At 35.6% G+C, this 17844-nt stretch overlaps 2 protein-coding genes across 5 annotated transcripts in view; both read left to right on the top strand.

Annotated features, from left to right (window-relative positions):
- LOC129246798 (arrestin domain-containing protein 3-like) overlaps nucleotides 1-2510 on the top strand; it is a 32951-nt gene extending 30441 nt beyond the window's left edge. For all 3 annotated transcript variants that reach the window (XM_054885423.1, XM_054885431.1, XM_054885414.1), the window contains exons 4-5: nucleotides 28-589; nucleotides 669-2510. In XM_054885423.1, the coding sequence (XP_054741398.1) occupies nucleotides 28-589; nucleotides 669-931 (825 nt within the window). In that variant the 3' untranslated portion in view covers nucleotides 932-2510. The remainder of the gene's footprint in view (nucleotides 1-27; nucleotides 590-668) is intronic.
- Nucleotides 2511-13653: 11143 nt separating this feature from the next.
- On the top strand, nucleotides 13654-15404 carry LOC129246742 (arrestin domain-containing protein 3-like). Of its 2 annotated transcripts, none has more exons than XM_054885401.1 (3): nucleotides 13654-13763; nucleotides 14089-14414; nucleotides 14479-15404. In XM_054885401.1, the coding sequence occupies exons 1-3, from the start codon at nucleotides 13655-13657 to the stop codon at nucleotides 14968-14970; spliced, it is 927 nt and encodes a 308-aa protein (XP_054741376.1). In that variant the 5' UTR covers nucleotide 13654; the 3' UTR covers nucleotides 14971-15404. The 2 variants fall into 2 exon arrangements, with proteins under 2 accessions (XP_054741376.1, XP_054741377.1); XM_054885402.1 differs by lacking the exon at nucleotides 13654-13763 and adding an exon at nucleotides 13911-14017.
- The last annotated feature ends 2440 nt before the right edge of the window (nucleotides 15405-17844 follow it).

Below are 17844 nucleotides of genomic sequence, written 5' to 3'. Positions count from 1 at the left end.
TTTGTCAAAATATTCCATTTATTTTAGATACCTTTAAAAAGCGAGGATATCAAATACTTTTGCTGTTGGCCCTGCTCATCGGGACCGGTGGTATCTACACTGATTATCCCATTTGGTGGTTATGCACCTGGTCAGAAAATCAAATACAACCTGCAAATAGACAATCAATCGACTGGATATGATTTGGAGGATGGGCTGGAAATAAAATTGAAACAAGTATATAAATTTGTGGCACATACACCACATCACAAGACTCGTTATCACACCAATACGCTGGCGCTTGCTGAACAGGGTATGAATTGTTTGAGACTTTCTAAGCGCATAATTGAGGGTGAGCTGGTTATACCACCCGTACCACCCACTTCGGATACAGACTACATTATTGGTGTGCGTTATGAGATTAAAATGTCTATAAATACCGGTTGCTGTCATACTGATTCCGAGCTAGTGATACCCATTACAATTGGTACAGTGCCTTTGGCGCAAAGTGCAACCAATCCACAAAATGCAATTGACATGCTGCCAACCGCACCGGGTGCACCGGATACACCCTTCGACAGCGATGCACCGCCAAATTATGAAAAATTTAGTAAGTGATATTGTATTAAAAGATTTTGTGGTTCTGTTATATTTCTTATACTTGAATATCATTCTATTTCTCTCAACAGAGCCTCCCTCCTTCGAAGATGCCACTACTATTAGTGGCAAATTTATAGACCAAGACGTAGATGAGCGCAATCGTACCGATGAATTCATTCCAAAATATCCGATGTACAATAATTTTGCTGTACCTACAGCGCCGGTTGTAGCACAAGCGGATACTCCGTTATTGCAGTCACAAGCTGGGTATGCAACGAATAGTGCAACACCAGAAACTCAACAGCCTTTGCCGACAACACGTGCTACGACTGGCTATGGTTGGAACAGTTGAATTTAATCAAATATTATTTACTCTATCTGTGGACTCTTGGCAAATCAACTTATGTGACTTCAACAGGTTTTGCTTTTGGGGAAATAATTTCTGATCTATCACAGGATAATTTAGTATTCTATTCAACTTGTATTAAGATTGTTGCTCAAGTTGAATTTTTAATTGATTATATATTTCGATAAAATCGCAAATCGCAAATTAGTGCCTTACAGCAAAAAAGTGCTAAGTCGACTTAAGTTGTTTCATCAAAAGTGCGCAAATATGTACCTGCAGTGAAGAGTCTCAATCTCTGCTTTCGTTCCCTAATATCACTTTCACCATATGTACCGGTACTCTCTATTTTATGCGGCCTTTGAAAGGCAAATGGTTTCGTCAGGGGTACGAGCGCTTTTAGAAAAAATGGAGATTAGGCCATATGTATGTGTCACACACAAATAAGCTTGAGCTATTTATATAAATTCTGTTCAAAAAGCACCCGGAATTTCTCGTTTAAAAGAACTGGGCTTGAGATTTTAGCTGCCATCGACTCACCAACCATTTAGCGAGTAGTGAATAAAACAAAAAGTTTCTCTTGAATCCAACGTATGCAACTTGATTTGGTAGCACTGCATTATTTCCGTTTCAGCAAACTGTTGCCTGCTTCCATTGCTTTTGAAAGCATTTCGCTTAAAAGTATATAAAATATAAACAAATAATATTCCCTTTTATAATTGAAACCACAGACGTAAGGATGTCGCTTCTGAGATGAATGGCTTGATCAGTACGACAATCTTTCCATGAAAGATCTGTACGTACGACAATCAGTTCTACGTAGCCGGAAAGACTTGTATTTATATCCGGCTAAGAAATTCACTTCAGCAGCATTCTCCATATATGTATGGAGAACTTTTATGCTAAAACAACAACAACAACAATAATAATTGCTAAACTGTTATTACTTTCATATACAAACTTTTCCTTAAGAGAGTAGTAGAATTACCAAGCGAACACAGAAGTTGTGAATCGAAAGCAGCAATCGTCGAATCTCCTTTTCTTCAAGATGGATGCAGCTATAGACCGCTCATATGTCACTTTCTAGCACTATCTGTCGGATAGTGTGAATAATAGCTTTGCAAACGAAGCATTATAGGTGCATTGGACGAAGTTAGCTTATAGAACTACGAAATTTCAGACAGAGGCTTTGCTCGCCTAAATTTGACGCAGCCAAGGCACGTCTACAAAATATCTACATAGCAGTGAGAAGAGCAAAAACAACAATGATTTGTAGTTTGATGGTGCTTGAGCTCTCTACACTACAACAAAGTGAAAGGTAAAGAAATTTTAACAATTTGTTTTCTAAAACAAACGAAATTACAACAAAAAGCGCTATTCAGCTTCGTCAAATTTAGTTGAGCAAAGTCTCTGTATGAAATTTCGTATTTCTACCAAAATTTCATCTGCTAAAGCTCTAAATATGTCAACGGTAACCTACAAGATCCTGATAATGTCGCAACGTTTAAAGTAAGTCGAGCTGTGGTTGACGATTTTCGATTATTGACATTGAAAAAGTTAAGAAAATTGTGCTCAAAAATCATTGGCTGCGCGTCAGAGAGGTAGCAGCTGATGTTGGTGTATGTTTCAGCACGAGACGAGATTAAGCGCAACTTGATTTCATGAAGAGTGCTTCAAGCTCGCAAATGTCTTCAGATTCGTCCCCACACCAGATAACCGTGTAACGCAAATGCTGAACACGAAAGGGAAATGGGAAGCAGTAAAAGAGCTTGCAGCAAGGATAGTAATAAAACTCCAAAACTTACAATGGGGGCGTAAAGTGGAAGTAAAGCGAATGCGACCGATCTAGAACAACCAACAGATACGTCATCCAAAGAAACCCTTTTTATACAGAACTCATTTGGGGGTGACTGTATTCACGAGCAGAGGGCAAGCACGCACGCGTTAAGTAAAGCCTCAAGACAAACCCAATTAGACGACAAGTCGATATCCTGTAACGATATTGCAACTTTCCAACGCCTCCTTGGTCACAAAACAATTGAGGCTAGATAGCGTATAATCCCAATACGCAATTAGGAGAGGAACCTGGTTTGTCTAAAACGCATAAACGCAGCTCCACCTTGATGAAATGCTTTTAGCAGTCCCAGGGTGAAATCAGCTTAGAGCGGAGGAATGTTATACGGTTAGTGGGAGCATGCCCCATATACTACTGGTGTGACAGCACCTTTAATGATGTTTCTGACATTTTCAAATGTAACCTAATTTGAAAAAAAGCGCAACTTGAGCCGAGTAACAGTACACTCGGCTTTTTTTCTTGTTTACACAATTTAATTCATGTTTATAAAAATCTTCTCTGTGGCCTAAAATATTATTCAATGTATCATTACCCCTGGCGATATATATGAACGACGATTCTCAGATGAGTCAAAGTAAAAAAAACCAAAGCATCAATCCAAAATGAACTCGTTCTTTGAAATATGTGTGTGATTGTCAAGTCATAGTGTGGTTCATCTCAAATTCCAACTGCCATATCAGATAGTAAGTAAGTTGTACTATGCCAGTGTATTGAAATATTCGAGAGATGAACTTTCTATTTTAAAAGGCTAAAATTTGGTGAAATAAGTCGTAATTTATTCACCGCGACAATTCGAAGGCTCCCAACTCGTTATCTTGTATGCGACTACAGCAAAAACAGTTTTAAATACTATATTCATTTCAATATCTTTTCCTGTTTCTCAGGCTCAGGTTATCACTTCGCAGAAAGCATTTTGAGGTGACTAAAATTATTATCACGTTGAGTACCTAGCAGATTTGATAAACATCTTGAACAGAGCCCAAGCGGTTTTTTTTTTTTTTTATAAAAAGCTATGGGAAATTAGATAATAATAATTTCTTAGTAATCCTATTGATGTTATTGTTGTAGCAGCATACACACCTCCCATACATAGACGGGGAATGATGCTGGCGCGACAAGTTCTTGGCTGGATATAAATCCTGGTCATTCCGGTAACGTAGAACCGTCCGTCGTGGGAATGTCATTTTAGTAATCCATGAATTGCTTTGTTGTTTAGTTCGAATTTTTTAATTTTCTTTTTGTGTCGCATGTTTTTGTGCGACATGGCTCGGTATGGCGAAACTGAAATCGTAAAAGTTATCAAAGCGCAAATATGGGCCTGCTTTAAAAACATAAAAAATGATGTAGTCTGACATCTTTGGAAGTATTGGGTATCGTACAAAAACATACAACATGACACTCAATGTGTTAAGACAATAAATAAGAACTTCCAGATGGGACTCTTAACGGTTCCGAAATTGGCATATAAATAGCGCTTCGAAGATTGCGTATTGTATAATAGTTTTCGCGTACATTAATACGATTCTATCATTGGAGGGATGTAGGCCAAGAAATAATTAATCAAAACCCAAATAATCAAGCATGGATGCCCATTGGACTTACGGCTCTTTGTAAAAGGAAAGACAATAGGTATGGATATGGAACACAGAAGAGTGAGGGAGAATACTAAACTTCCCTGACTTCTTGATGAATCTGTAAAGCTTATCGAGGTATAGAGAATGTAGCCGGTTCAACCATTATTCCATCTCAATACGTTTGAGCCAAAAATGTGATTCCTTACTTTGATGCGCTTAAAATAAATGTTAAGAAATAATTGAAAAATTTTTGTTTTTTGTTACAAACTACGGGTATTTTTTGAACAGAAACTGCAATATTTGTGATATATTCGATAATATGAAATTAATACAAAATTAAATAAAATACGAATACTAACTTTAGTTAGCCGAAACAAGCTTTTGTTATGTACAATTTATAACACACAGGTTATCAGCGTGTAAAACTCATCAAAGAACTTTTTCCTGCAGGGCCTTTTAAAAACTAAATTTACGTATTTTGTATTATATAGATATTTATATGCACTTATATATATTCTCGAATATCAAAGCTACATAGTTTGCAGAGCGATCTACTGTAGCACATTACGATTTGCTTAATTTAAGATTTTTTTATATTTAAACAGTTATGAACTTAAAGATATTCACAATGTTACTTAAGAGTTTTCAAGTGCCATGAAAATTTCACAGTTAAATAAATACAAAAAATAAAAATAGAAATGTTAAACCATCTCAATTGTTACGCTATTCATTAAGGGTAGAGAGTGAACCCACTTTCCCACTCTCTTCATAAATATTCAAAAAACTATTGCAACCAGAGTGCGCATAGATCGAAAACCGGACACTGGCCCAGAAATAAATAAACAGGCATTAAACGGCATCCATCGGAGGTCTCTTATAACCTTCCGAAACTCCCACCCACCGAATATCATCATCAGAAGCCAAGCACCACTCATCATAGACGAAGAGCTTTAGCTGCCTCGTGAAGCTCGCGTTATTTTGGAAGAATTGCGTATAGCATATTGTATTAGGTTAAACTCCTCTTCAGAATTGACCAATCCATAATCACATATTACTGGCATGTGATACTAAGCACAAATTCACATGCCCTCTTAAAGCAAATCATCTATCCCTCAGAATCAACACGTTGAAAAAGTATATTTAAACTACCGTGAAATGAGATAGACGATGACAATCGGTGACTAGAACGTACTGCCAGGGCTTGATAAACTGCTACAAGAACAATCAGAAGGCCCGTTGTGTTACCATTGCGTCTACTAACGACGTACCTTCTTGGAAGCAGAATTAATAAGTAAATTTAAGAGAGCGAAGAAATTCATGGGCGGCCACCGAAGTCATATCCGCCAGACAATCATAGAGGTGCAAGATCTATACATATGAAGTCACGTTATGAGATTCGAAATCATTGGGTGAAAAGTACTAGGCTGTCACTTAAACAAACGAATTGCTTTTTAACTTTCTCTAATCAGAGCGGATCTGGCGGCCGCCGTAGCCGAATGGGTTGGTGCGTGACTACCATTCCAAAATTAAGAAAAAAATTTCTAATAGCGATCGCCCCTCGGCAGGCAATGGCAAACCTCCGAGTGTATTTCTGCCATGAAAAAGCTCCTCATAAAAATATCTGCCCGTCGGAGTCGGCTTGAAACTGTAGGTCCCAGGTCCCTCTATTTGTGGAACAACATTAAGACACACACCACAAATAGGAGGAGGAGCTCGGCCAAACACCCAAAATTCCAACCCTTTAACTAAAAATTCTTGCTGGTTTTTGCATTTCCTCCATTTAACGAAGTTATGAACTTTTTTGATATTAGGGAAAAATTACCAATGCGATTTTTGAGTCAGCTTAGACTGGCACATCTTATATTAAAATTGAATGGACTACAAAAGTGCGTACCCGGTTTGTTTTTAATTAAAAAGTGTGAAATATTAATGACGTTTTGTTGAATTTTTATTTTTGTTTATTTTGGACAAAGTTTAAAACTTGGATTTATATGGTTTTTATAGGAGAATGAACTATGTTTTCATAAAAAAATGTTAAAGGGAAATTAAAAACAAATAAATGGTCAAAGCTTATCAATAATTTCTAGTGCTATAGTTATTTGGCGCAGTGTATCTCAACTTGTAAAGCAATACATTTTGAAAATTATTGTAAATTTTTAGACCAGCAGAGGGAGAAAATTTGTGAAAAAAGACCCGGTTTACAAAAGAAAAAATATTATTTAACAATGGCTAAAATCTATGAATTAGAGTGCGAATTGAGCATTCACCGTACTTACCATATTTGATCGTTAGCGACTTCCACCTGTTTCAATATATGTATAATCGACGTTTACCCCCGGTCATGATATGACCTTATCTATACAGATTCTCACTTCAACGATGGAATTCATAAATTGGAATCTCGTTGGAACAAGTGCATTGATCTTCAGGGAGACTTTCATATATAAAAATGAATGTTAGCCTGTATGTCATCGATGAACTCAAAAACTACTGAACCGATTTTTATAAAAATTGGTATGTATATGTATTTTTCCACGGAGAAGGTTTGTAGAATATGCTCATTGATCTCACTCGCCACCAGGTGGCATTGCAGAGTAGCAACTTGTGCTCCGTTCAAACGATTGTCATAAAAATTAGTATGTCAATGTATTTTTACACAGAGGAAACGATATGACATGTTCATAGATGCAACTTAAATTTTGATTGAAGCCATATGTTTGACAATCGCTAACGAGGCACTGGTGCAACTGGGAATACCTGCTTCAAACCGACCTACAAACAATCTTTACGATCGTGATTTGCAATGAGAAACACACTATGATTCTGACGAACTGGGGACATTCGTTAGAACAAATCTTGCGCAGTTGATTCCAGAACAACGCATTGCGTTTGACAGAATTATGCGTGCAATCACAGAACAAAGCGGTGGACTGTTTTTCATAGATGTACCCGGTGGTACAGACAAGACTTTTCTTCTTTCACTAATTTTGGCAACCATACGATCACAAAATAATATTGCACTGGCTATTGCATCATCTGGAATTGCGGCAACTCTTTTGGATGGTAGCCGAACAGCGAATTAAGCATTAAAACTGTCGTTGAATTTGCGAAACACTGAGGCACCAACATGCAACATCAGCAAAAATTCTTAAATGGGAAAAGTACTTCAAAAGGGTAAAATTATCATAGGAGACGAATGTACAATGTCTCACAAGAAAGCATTGGAAGATTTGAGAGGAAACAGGCGGATCTTCGGTGGCGCACTCATTTCATTGCATGGTGATTTTCGACAAACACTGCCCATTATACCACGTTCAACACCAGTTGATGAACTTAATGCATGTCTTAAATCATCAGTTCTATGGCGTCATTTACAGAAATTTACTTTGGAACCTAATATGCATGTACAACTACAACGGGATGCATCGTTTGATGAATCTACACAATGTAATCACCCTGCCAGTAAACTTCTGTAAGATCACAGAAAGCATCGACGAATTGGTACAACAAGTTTTTCCAAACATTGCTCAAAACTAAAAAAACCATCAGTGGCTCAGTACGCGTTCTATATTAGCAGCCAAAAACATCGATGTCAATACCATCAACTCTCAGCATGGAATACCCAGTGAAACGACAACATATAAGTCCATCGAAACTGTGGAGAATCAAGACGAGGTTGTAAACTATCCAACTGAATTCTTGAATTCGCTTGATTTGTCTGGCATGCCGCCGCACGTTCTTACATTTAAAATTGGCGTAACCATCATTCTTCTTCGAAACATAAATCCACCACGACTTTTCAACGGAACCAGACTCTCAGTCAAGAAAATGATGAACAATGTTATCGAGGCCACAATTTTGACTGGAAAGTTCAAAGATGAAGATGTACTGTTGCCACGTATCCCAATGGTCCCGACAGATATGCCATTCGAATTCACAAGTTTACAGTTCCCGGTGCGACTCGCTTTCGCAATGACTATTAACAAAGCACAAGGACAATCGTTACAAGTTTGGGGATTAAATTTGGAGAATCCATGCTTCTCACATGGGCAGCTCTATGTGGCTTGCTCAAGTATCGGAAAACCTTCTGACTTATTCGTCTATGCACCAGATGGAAAAACAAGAAATATTGTGTATCCCACAGCGCTTCAATAAACATCGAATTGAAACTAAACTTTGTAATATCACAATTTTTTCGAAATAAACAAAATTTATAAAATGGTTTAGAATTAATTGAATATTTGGGTGCTGATTTTTCTTTAAAGTTATTTTTCTTAAATTTATTTCAGTTGTTGGCGTAGCAACGCGTGCCGGGTACAGCTAGGGATTAATGAAATGTATTTCAAATCATAAAATTATATTGACTATTGAATAACCTGGTATTTACATATATGAATGTAATCAAAAGAACATTGTTTTTTTGGAATCATTCACTTGGAATTATTTCTTTTCATTTACTTTAAGAAACAGTTCTGTAAAATATGGAATAGGGGACGTCTTTGAGTTTTCTTTAGTTAGTAAACAGAAAAAATAACAACTTTATATATTATATAAATACAATTTATATGTACGAACTCTACTTGCATAGCGCATTAAAATTAGCAAAGTCCATTGGCAAATCAATTGCAATGATTACCTAAATTAATTATTATATATTCATGTATGTAAATTTAAAAACCGGTATATTATTTTCACAGAATTTTCACAATTCCAATCGCATAAGTAACCATTCTGCTTTTAAATACGAGTTCAACACTTTCGCTAACACTCCACCCAATGCACGTAATTACCCTGCAGTTAAACCCGCTAGTTCTAACCTGCCTTACCCCCAGTTTGCTTTGCAGCTAAACTACATAGTTCGGCTTCTAATTTTTTCAATGCTACTAAGTGGCACTTTCTATGAAATGACAGTTGTCAACCGCTTCTGCAAGAGTAATAGCGAACTAGTAAGATTAGACATCAAACTTGTACCAGTTAATGAACTAGTCCATAACATAATAAAATATTCTGGTCTAATTTGTGCAAAAAATCATTAGTTTTGGACGGCTTGAAGAAGTGTGTTAATTAAAATTAATTAAATAAAAGTATCAAAGATATTTTGTTATAAATTACCATAAAATACAGCACAAAATTCTTTCTTATCTTTAAATCTGTTGTTCTCTCTTAATATTAGATGATTAAAAAGTATTGATTGTTTTCCGCTAGTTACCTTTCGAAAGCAATATTTCACGATATATCCATTAGTAGGCCATTAGTCATCAAAGTCGTATAATCAAATTCGTATATGAACAACTTATTCCATTGTTTTTTTTTTTTTATTTGTAAACTTTTTCGCCTGATTTCAAGAAGTGCCGCACGAATATTTTCTATTTGTCTATCGCAAATGAACAAACTTAATGCCCTCGTTTACCACGTTTTGTGGCACAACAAAAAAAGATTGCCTTCTAACTTTTTTAGCACTTCACTTCAATGCTTTTGAGTACATTTCCTTCAGAATTTGCTCTGAAATAAAAAGTAGCTTTAGCAAGAGGAGATGACGGATATATTAAAATGGCTGACAGAGGCTGAGAAAAGTATACCTACATCTTACATCACCTTTACTTTTTGCTTCATGGGCTTGAGAGGTATAATAAAAAGGAAAAAGCTAAGAAAAATTAAAAAAAAGGTATAATTTTGGGATTTACTCAATTTGAAGATTTTGCTATAGAATATACTTTCTCTACATTTCATCATTTTTATTATTTTTTTGGATAAAATATAATTAAAAAAATTAAAGAAAAATGCTTTGGAGGAATAGAACTTAGGTTTTTGTGTAATATTTTTGAGATCAAACTATTTTTGTCATTTTTGAAAAATATCCCTCTCAAATATGTGCAAGAAATCGTGCAAAATACTATTCATCCGTACTCGTAATACTAATATCGTCGCTATGTACATAAGTCAGAAGATAAATAGTATTTTTCACTCGTCAGCTTCTCATATATTTAGACATAACTCGAAAAAAATGTGAAGCCCATTCTGCAACTTGTAAAGATTACTGAGAAAACTCTTATTTATTATTAAAAAATAATAAGAAAAGAATCTAGAAGGGGTGCTTTTCAAATATGACAACTATTTTTTTTTGTATTAAAATACAAAAATACGAGTAAAAAAATTTGTTTGCCAAAAATTTTTCTAAAGTATTTTTTATACTAAAAATAAAAAAAATTAAAAGTTCAGTATATTTTATCCTAAAAAATAAAGAAAAATATATAAACAAGTTGAAATAAACCGAAGATATTTCGCTTTAAAAAACTATATGAAAAATTAAAAACTCTATATAAATTTTCAACATTGAATAAATCTCAAATTGATAAATCTTCTTTCTCAACTTACTTCTTTTTATGCACAATAACTATTAGCAGAAATAAACTATTAGCAGATTGGACGACAATGTTCAAATACTTGGATTATTTGACTTGGAATCGCTCATCTGCTATGTGGCACGTAGTCGCGTCTTGAACAAGAAGTTTGTAAGATTAACTTTTCCCAATTTCGGCCATAAATATGTTTATTGTCTGCCTATGTCACTCTTCACTGGAAAAACGGCGTCACCAGATTCAATTTAGAAGAAGTACTGTAAGTAGTACACATCAACCGATGAGTTTAGATGCAAAGAAAATGTACGCTAGAAATTTTCAAAAATTCGACGAATAGGGAAAATGGGTAAACGATTACTACCGCCATAAACTCACAAAAATGCAATTGCAAGTTTCAGCTGGAGATCGAATAAGTCGCGAAGCTTTCCATGGTAAACTTGTAAACATTACTTTGATATATTCATGGCACATGAAATATGATTGCAAAGCCATGGATAAATCTCTGGGGTTAGGCGTAGTCAGAGGCCCGAAAAAATTATGTTTTTCAATCATTTTTTTTTTGCTAGTCAATTGCTTTATTTTACAAAAATAAAAATATACCATTAATACAGCATATTTGGACTTGGCTTTAGCCAAATTAAAAAAAAAATAGTAATTGTAAAAGTTATCGCTGTTTGTGTGGAGCCCGTTTCTCCAGAAGTCCCTTGCGGTGATCATCACAAGTCGTTGCAGATTCATCTAAAATCAATCGGACAAGAGAAATTAGTTTTATTAATAGATAATCTTGTGCCTGATCAAAGATTTTTTTTTTTCAAAATTAACAATATGACGGCCGCAGGAAATATTTTTCAGATTTTCGAGAAAAAAAAACCGCTAATTAATTGTAAAAAAAATCAAAATTTGTGAAAAAAAATCCTTCGATAAGGTACCAGATTTTTATGTTTTTCAAAAGCAGTATACATTTTATTGAAATTTACAAAGCGGTTTTTAAATTACAGTGATCACCAGTTCAAAAAGCATAATTTTGAGAAAAACGCATTTAAAGTTTTGCTATCGGTTTATGTAGAGTTATACGAATTATTTAATTACTTACACTGTGTCATCTATTCCTGGACCATATAATAGTTCTTCAGCCGTCATAGCAGTTTCCAAAATATCGATATGCTGTTACCTACGTAGCATTCTACCTTCTCGAGTTAGTCCAGTCAAAAGAGCATTTAACTTCATAATTTTAGGAGGATGCGAGTTTATGGTTTTATTATGTAAAGCCCATCACTGTGAACTTAAATTTGAGTTTTCGGGGTCGGGGGTTGTGTCCCGCGGCCGCCATCTTGGAAATAAGGGTGCAACTAGTTTTTGCGATTATCTCGTGAATTTCGAAAGTTAAGAAAATTTTGTAAAATACTTTTTTGTAGATAATAATATTATCTACAACTTTCATTCAAAACTTTTTTTTGTAAAATTAATAATAAAAAAGTTATAAACAAAATTACGCGAAAAATTAAGGGATCAATTGTTTTAAAGCGTAATAACTTCTTTTTTATAGATTTTATGGAAAATATACTTTCGAAAACCAGAGCAGATAGAGCAATTCTGAGGCCAGATTTGGATTCAGCGCATCATAAACCTTCGGAAATATATAGTCTGGTTTCTGGGTCTGAATGTTGGTTAAATTTTGTCGGCCTGTGTAATCATGTACGCGCTTCGCTAATGTGTTGGTTGCTCCGCTTAGCAGCTCAAAATCATACGACTAAATAAAGATAAAAAAAAACTTATAGACAAAAATGTTCACAAAAGAATGCTTTATAAAAAAGCTCTAAAGGAGGGACCTACAGTTTCAAGCCGACTCCGAACGGCAGATATTTTTATGAGAAGCCTTTTCATGGCAGAAATACACTCAAAGGCTTGCCATTGCCTGCCGAGGGGCGACCGATATTAGAAAAATGTTTTTCTTAATTCTGGTGTTTCACCGAGATTCAAACCAACGTTCTCTCTGTGAATTCCGAATGGTAATAACGCACCAACCCATTCGGCTACGGCCTTTAGCGAATAATAAAATTGAGTTCGTCGATAAAAATGTGATGTGTGTTATTGTAAGCCCTTCTAAATGGTTTCCCACCCTAAATCAAAGAGTTTCTGGTTATTCATAGATGAAAATATAGGGGTTCCAAAGTGGCCGTCGTAGTTCAATGGACATATCGCACCCTAAATACAAAAGGGGCACAACTCAAAATTTTCTACACTCGAGCTTGACTTGTTTACAGTAGCACAGAAAACAAACTATGTGACATATCACGCTGAAATTTGCCATGTGAGCTTATAACAGTCCTACCAAAAAACAAAAAATTTATTTTTGCCATATGTCATCCGCGGACCGTTTTATTGATAACGTCTCGTTCATATTTGAGCTTCTGCTCATTTTGAGTTGTGACCCTTTTGTATTTAGGGTGCGATATTTGTGAATGGTTCGTACTGTGGGCATCAAATGATAGGTTTTTTATAACAATGACCGTCGTTCAGCACATGGGCTCATTACTTAGGATATATTTTTCTTGTGAAAAGACTTTTTATGAAAACCATCTGCCTACGAAATGGCAACAAATCCTTCCCGAGGTGGCACCCAATTGTAGATCACTTTATTTGTAGGTTAATATCAGGATGCACATAAAAATTGTAGAAAAAATTTGGTCAAATCCTCGGAAAGTGCGGAATTGCGGAAAAATATTTTGTTTTTTAACAATTTTTTTAATTATTCTTACTATAATTTTTGTAATAATTTTCTGTTCTTGGCAACGCCAATTGTAAATGATTTTTTTTTTCCTTTTTCTACACTGTAACAAATTTGAAAATGAAATAATCAAAAATTATACAATACAAAAACATATCGCCAAACAAAAACTAATATATTTCAAATATATTTTTATTTATTTTGAATGACTTTGAGATGCCGGCATGCAAATTTAATCTTGAGAGGGATCCGCCGGTGTATATGTGTGGCGAAAAAGTGGTCGGTTATGTAGAAGTGACATTTGTCAAGGATAGATTACTCGAAGGTATGGTACCATATGAGGAAAAAATCTATTTAACATTCTTCATAATTATGTATCTATGGGCTTTTGATCAAACGGCTTATTTGCTATCGGCTTTTGGATGAAGAAATCGTAAACTTTTCCAGAAAAATTTAACACTTCTATTCAGTTTTAATTGAAATGGTTTCCGAAGCTAAGACTGCGAATGATTACTGGTTTAATTATTGCATTAGAATTCATAAATTTAGTGTTTAACACTTAAAAAGTGCTAAGCCGACGTAAGTTGTTTTTTCAAAAGTCGAAATATAGATATGATTTCATTAATAATCTACATATGCCACTTTTGCAGATATACGCATAATTTTTCGTGGCATGGCTACAGTGAGTTGGGTTGACACCATGACACGTTTTCCCAAATTGTATTCCGGTGAGGAGACATATATGGAAATGGAAACGATCGTCTTTCAAGGTGGTCCCCTACTGGCCGACACATATAGATACAATTTTTACTTTCATGTACCGGATGTCTGCCCAACAACTTGTACTACCGATATTGGTAAAATTTTTTGTGAATTAATAGTACTTGTGAGTTTCGAAAATGAGGGCAAGAGTAAGTTCCCCACCGAAATTATGGTGATCCAAACGGTCGATATTGAAAAAGTACCAAACGCAATGGTGAGAGCACATTAAAAAAAAATAAAATAGATATTAAAAAAATTGTCTTTTCATTTGCTTTCAGCTGCCAGTCGAATGCAGTGATGAAATGTTTTTCTGCTGTTGGCCTTGTGCTGCCGGTCCAGTCGCCGTGTATTTGAAATCAGCACGTTATGCCTATATACCCGGCAATACCATCGAGTTCAGCATTGGGCTGACTAACAAGTCGAAACGTTTTAAATTTCGCACTACTCTGACCACTTACCTCATACAGGTTTACAAATACATCGCAGAGGAACCACGCCATCGTTCGCGTTACATATCGTATATCTTGAATAGCGTCAAAAAGCATATCATTGTGGAGTCGGGGGATATGGCTGTACTGGACGATCAATTCTCTGTGCCACCTCTACCACCATCCACCCAGGGTAATCACATAATATCCATTAAATACGAACTCCGTCTGGAGATGCGTATCAATGCGGTCTCACGTTCAACGACGAGTTTGGACCTACCCATCGTGATAGGTACAACCGTGGAAAGTGCAGCCGCGCATACTGTGTTAGTGAATAAATGAAAAACACAATTTTCCTCTAGATAGGGAGGCAAAGAAGTAGGTGCTGGTAGTACATACGAGTTCATACATACATACTTTTTTGGTATGCTTCACGCCCACTGTCAGTGCTTTCGCTATATATATTAATTACTATATGTGTAAAGCTCAAAGCAGAAAAATACTTGCTTATAAGCAACATTTTCTGACTGAAATCGAACTAGTCCCAAAAAGACTAAATTTGTACCGATTATAAAGCGAATGAATGGCTTGAATACTACTTTATTTGAATTAAATTTTTAATTCACTTAAATTTTTTGTAAGCCATTAAAACGAGTGCATATAAACTCACTCACGAGTGCCCACTCAAAAGAGGATAACTTCCTCCGATATATAAGATTTGGTATAGAAAAAAATAGCCGCTCAAGGGAGTTGATGGCTAGTAAATGTGCCCGTTAGGAGAGGTTACTCTGTATACAGGGTTGGCCATCTTAAACTGACCCATGTGATTATTAAAAAAATATGGAAAAAGAAACATTTTTTTGTGTTTCATTGTGAAAAACATTTAATGTAGTTCAAGGAGATTCGTTTACATCACTTTTTGAATATGATATCGCGCAAGTGGTCGCCCTTAGCTCGTATAGCGTAATGTGCCCGTTTTTCGGCATTTTCCATAGTTTTGGCCAGCGTCTCGGCCGATATGGCGGCTATTTCCCGTCGGATATTGGCCTTAAGTGCGCCTAGTGTCTTTGGCTTGTTGACGTAAACCTTAGATTTCAAATTACAGTAAAAAGTTATAGGGTTACTCAATGGGCCAGTTTAATATGGCCAACCCTGTATATTATTTATGCATCATTGCATCAATCAAATATAAATTAGTTATGTTTTTAAATATACTGGCGCTTCGCAAGCAAAAGCATATTTCATATTATTAGGAAAGATAAAAAAATATTATTTATAGTAATGAAATATTTTACTTTTGTTAAAATGTAATGAAAAATGCGTTTGTTTAATCTTTAGTATGATATCAATTTTGAAATATTTATGTATTTTTTCCCCCATCTGTCAATACTTAGCAAATGTAAGAGTAATATAATATTATTAGCAAATCTCAGACTGCTAAATAAATTTTTATAATATTCATATTATATATTTTTATATTTCTTATGTAATATAATTTTACTTAATAAAGAAGTTTTTATTGCGTATCCATGAATTTATTTTATTTCTTAATATACTTATCCTTTTTAATCTCAAATTAGTGTTTTTTTAGTCCATAAACGCACTATTGTATTTTTGTCTATTTTGAACTAGTATGAGACTAGTATAGGCGGCCGCCGTAGCCGGATGGATTGGTGCGCGACTATTCGCAACTTGGGGAGAACGTGGGTTCGAAACTCCGTCAAACACTAAAATGAAGAAAAAGTCTTCTTCTAATAGTGGTCGTCCTTCGGTTGGGAATGGCAAACTTTCGAGTGTATTTCTGTCATGGAAAAACTCATAAAAAAAACTATTTGCCGTTCGGAATCGGCTTAAAACTGTAGGCCCCTCCATTTGTGAAACAACATCAAGGCGCACACCACAAATAGGAGGAGGAACTGGGCCAAGCACCCAAAACGGGAGGAAGTGCCAATTATATGTATATATATATATATTTTTTTTTTCTCCTGAAAATCTACCAGTTGTGGAATTAACCACAATGAATGGCTGATGAATTTTGCTGCATTAAGAAACTCAAATAACTTTTTTTTTAGTGTATGGAATTCATTTATTTTATTTTTTTTTTCAAGTTGAAGGTCATTAAATTTTATTAAATGTAGCTTAACTAGTTTTAAAAATATATTAATTGAATTTAAATGCCCCCCATGCTCGTTGACACAAGTGCGGCATCTTAGTAAAAAGTTGTTCATTGCTGCTTTGAGAGTTGCGACAGGAATAGCCGCAATTGTTGCCCGAATGGATTGTTTTAGTTCATCCAAATTTGTTGGCTTTGTTTTATAAACTTCTTGTTTACATAAACCCCACAAGAAAAAGTCAGGTGCAGTAAGGTCAGGCGACCTGGGGGGCCAACGAAATTCGGAGTTTCTTGAAATCAGTTTATTGGGAAATTTTCGTCGCAACTCTGTCATAACAGTCTGGGCTATGTGAGACGTTGCCCCATCTTGTTGAAACCACACAGAGTTGAAAGGAATTATCTTTCGGCGTAGTTCTGGATAGAAAAATTCTTTCAGCATTTTCAAATAACGGCCTCCAGTAACCGTAACGGTGTGACCATTTTCTTCAAAAAAATAAGGCCCGACTGTCACGCGAAGAGGATGCAATTCCGTCTCGTGGAGTATCTGTGGGTTAGAAGTACTCCATATTCGACAATTTTGTTTGTTCACATTGCCGTTTAAATCGAAATGGGCCTCATCAGACATGAAAAGGCAGTTTAACATGTTTTGGTCTTCTTCCACCATTTGCAGGATCTTCTGGCAAAATTCCAAGCGAATCGGCAAGTCTGCTGCATTCAGTTTGTTAACCATTTGAATTTTGTAGGGAAATAAGTCTAAATCTTTGTGCATTATTGTTTGCAAAGACTGTCGGCTAACACCAAGTTGAGCAGATAAGCTTCTTGTTGAAACCCTTGGATTGCTTTGTATAGCTGCAGCTACAGCAGCGATCGTTTCCTCCGTCCGAACTGGTGGGTTTCGATGATAAGGCCTTCTTGCGACTGTTCCTTGCTCAGCAAAATTATTCACCAGTCTCATTATGGTCCATCTGCTCGAGGGATCGCCGCCAAAAATCCACCTGTACTCTCTCTGTACCAAAACTACGGACTCCAGTGCGTGATAGCGGCGGACTTTCCAAATTCTTTTTTGCGTGTCCCAGTTATCCATTTTAATAAATTTTAAAGAT

Source organism: Anastrepha obliqua, chromosome 1 (genome assembly GCF_027943255.1).
Source record: "Anastrepha obliqua isolate idAnaObli1 chromosome 1, idAnaObli1_1.0, whole genome shotgun sequence".
Lineage (NCBI taxonomy): Eukaryota > Metazoa > Arthropoda > Insecta > Diptera > Tephritidae > Anastrepha > Anastrepha obliqua.
Note: the sequence above shows the minus strand (reverse complement) of the source record. Positions and strands in the feature narration are given on the sequence as shown.

What these genes read in the sequence shown, in the direction of transcription:
- LOC129246742 (XM_054885401.1), top strand. Translation starts at nt 13,655, where the DNA reads ATGCCGGCATGCAAATTTAATCTTGAGAGGGATCCGCCGGTGTATATG. An exon ending in CAAGGATAGATTACTCGAAG is followed by an intron (nt 13,764 to 14,088) that starts GTATGGTACCAT and finishes CCACTTTTGCAG; the next exon opens with ATATACGCATAATTTTTCGT. An exon ending in AAAAAGTACCAAACGCAATG is followed by an intron (nt 14,415 to 14,478) that starts GTGAGAGCACAT and finishes ATTTGCTTTCAG; the next exon opens with CTGCCAGTCGAATGCAGTGA.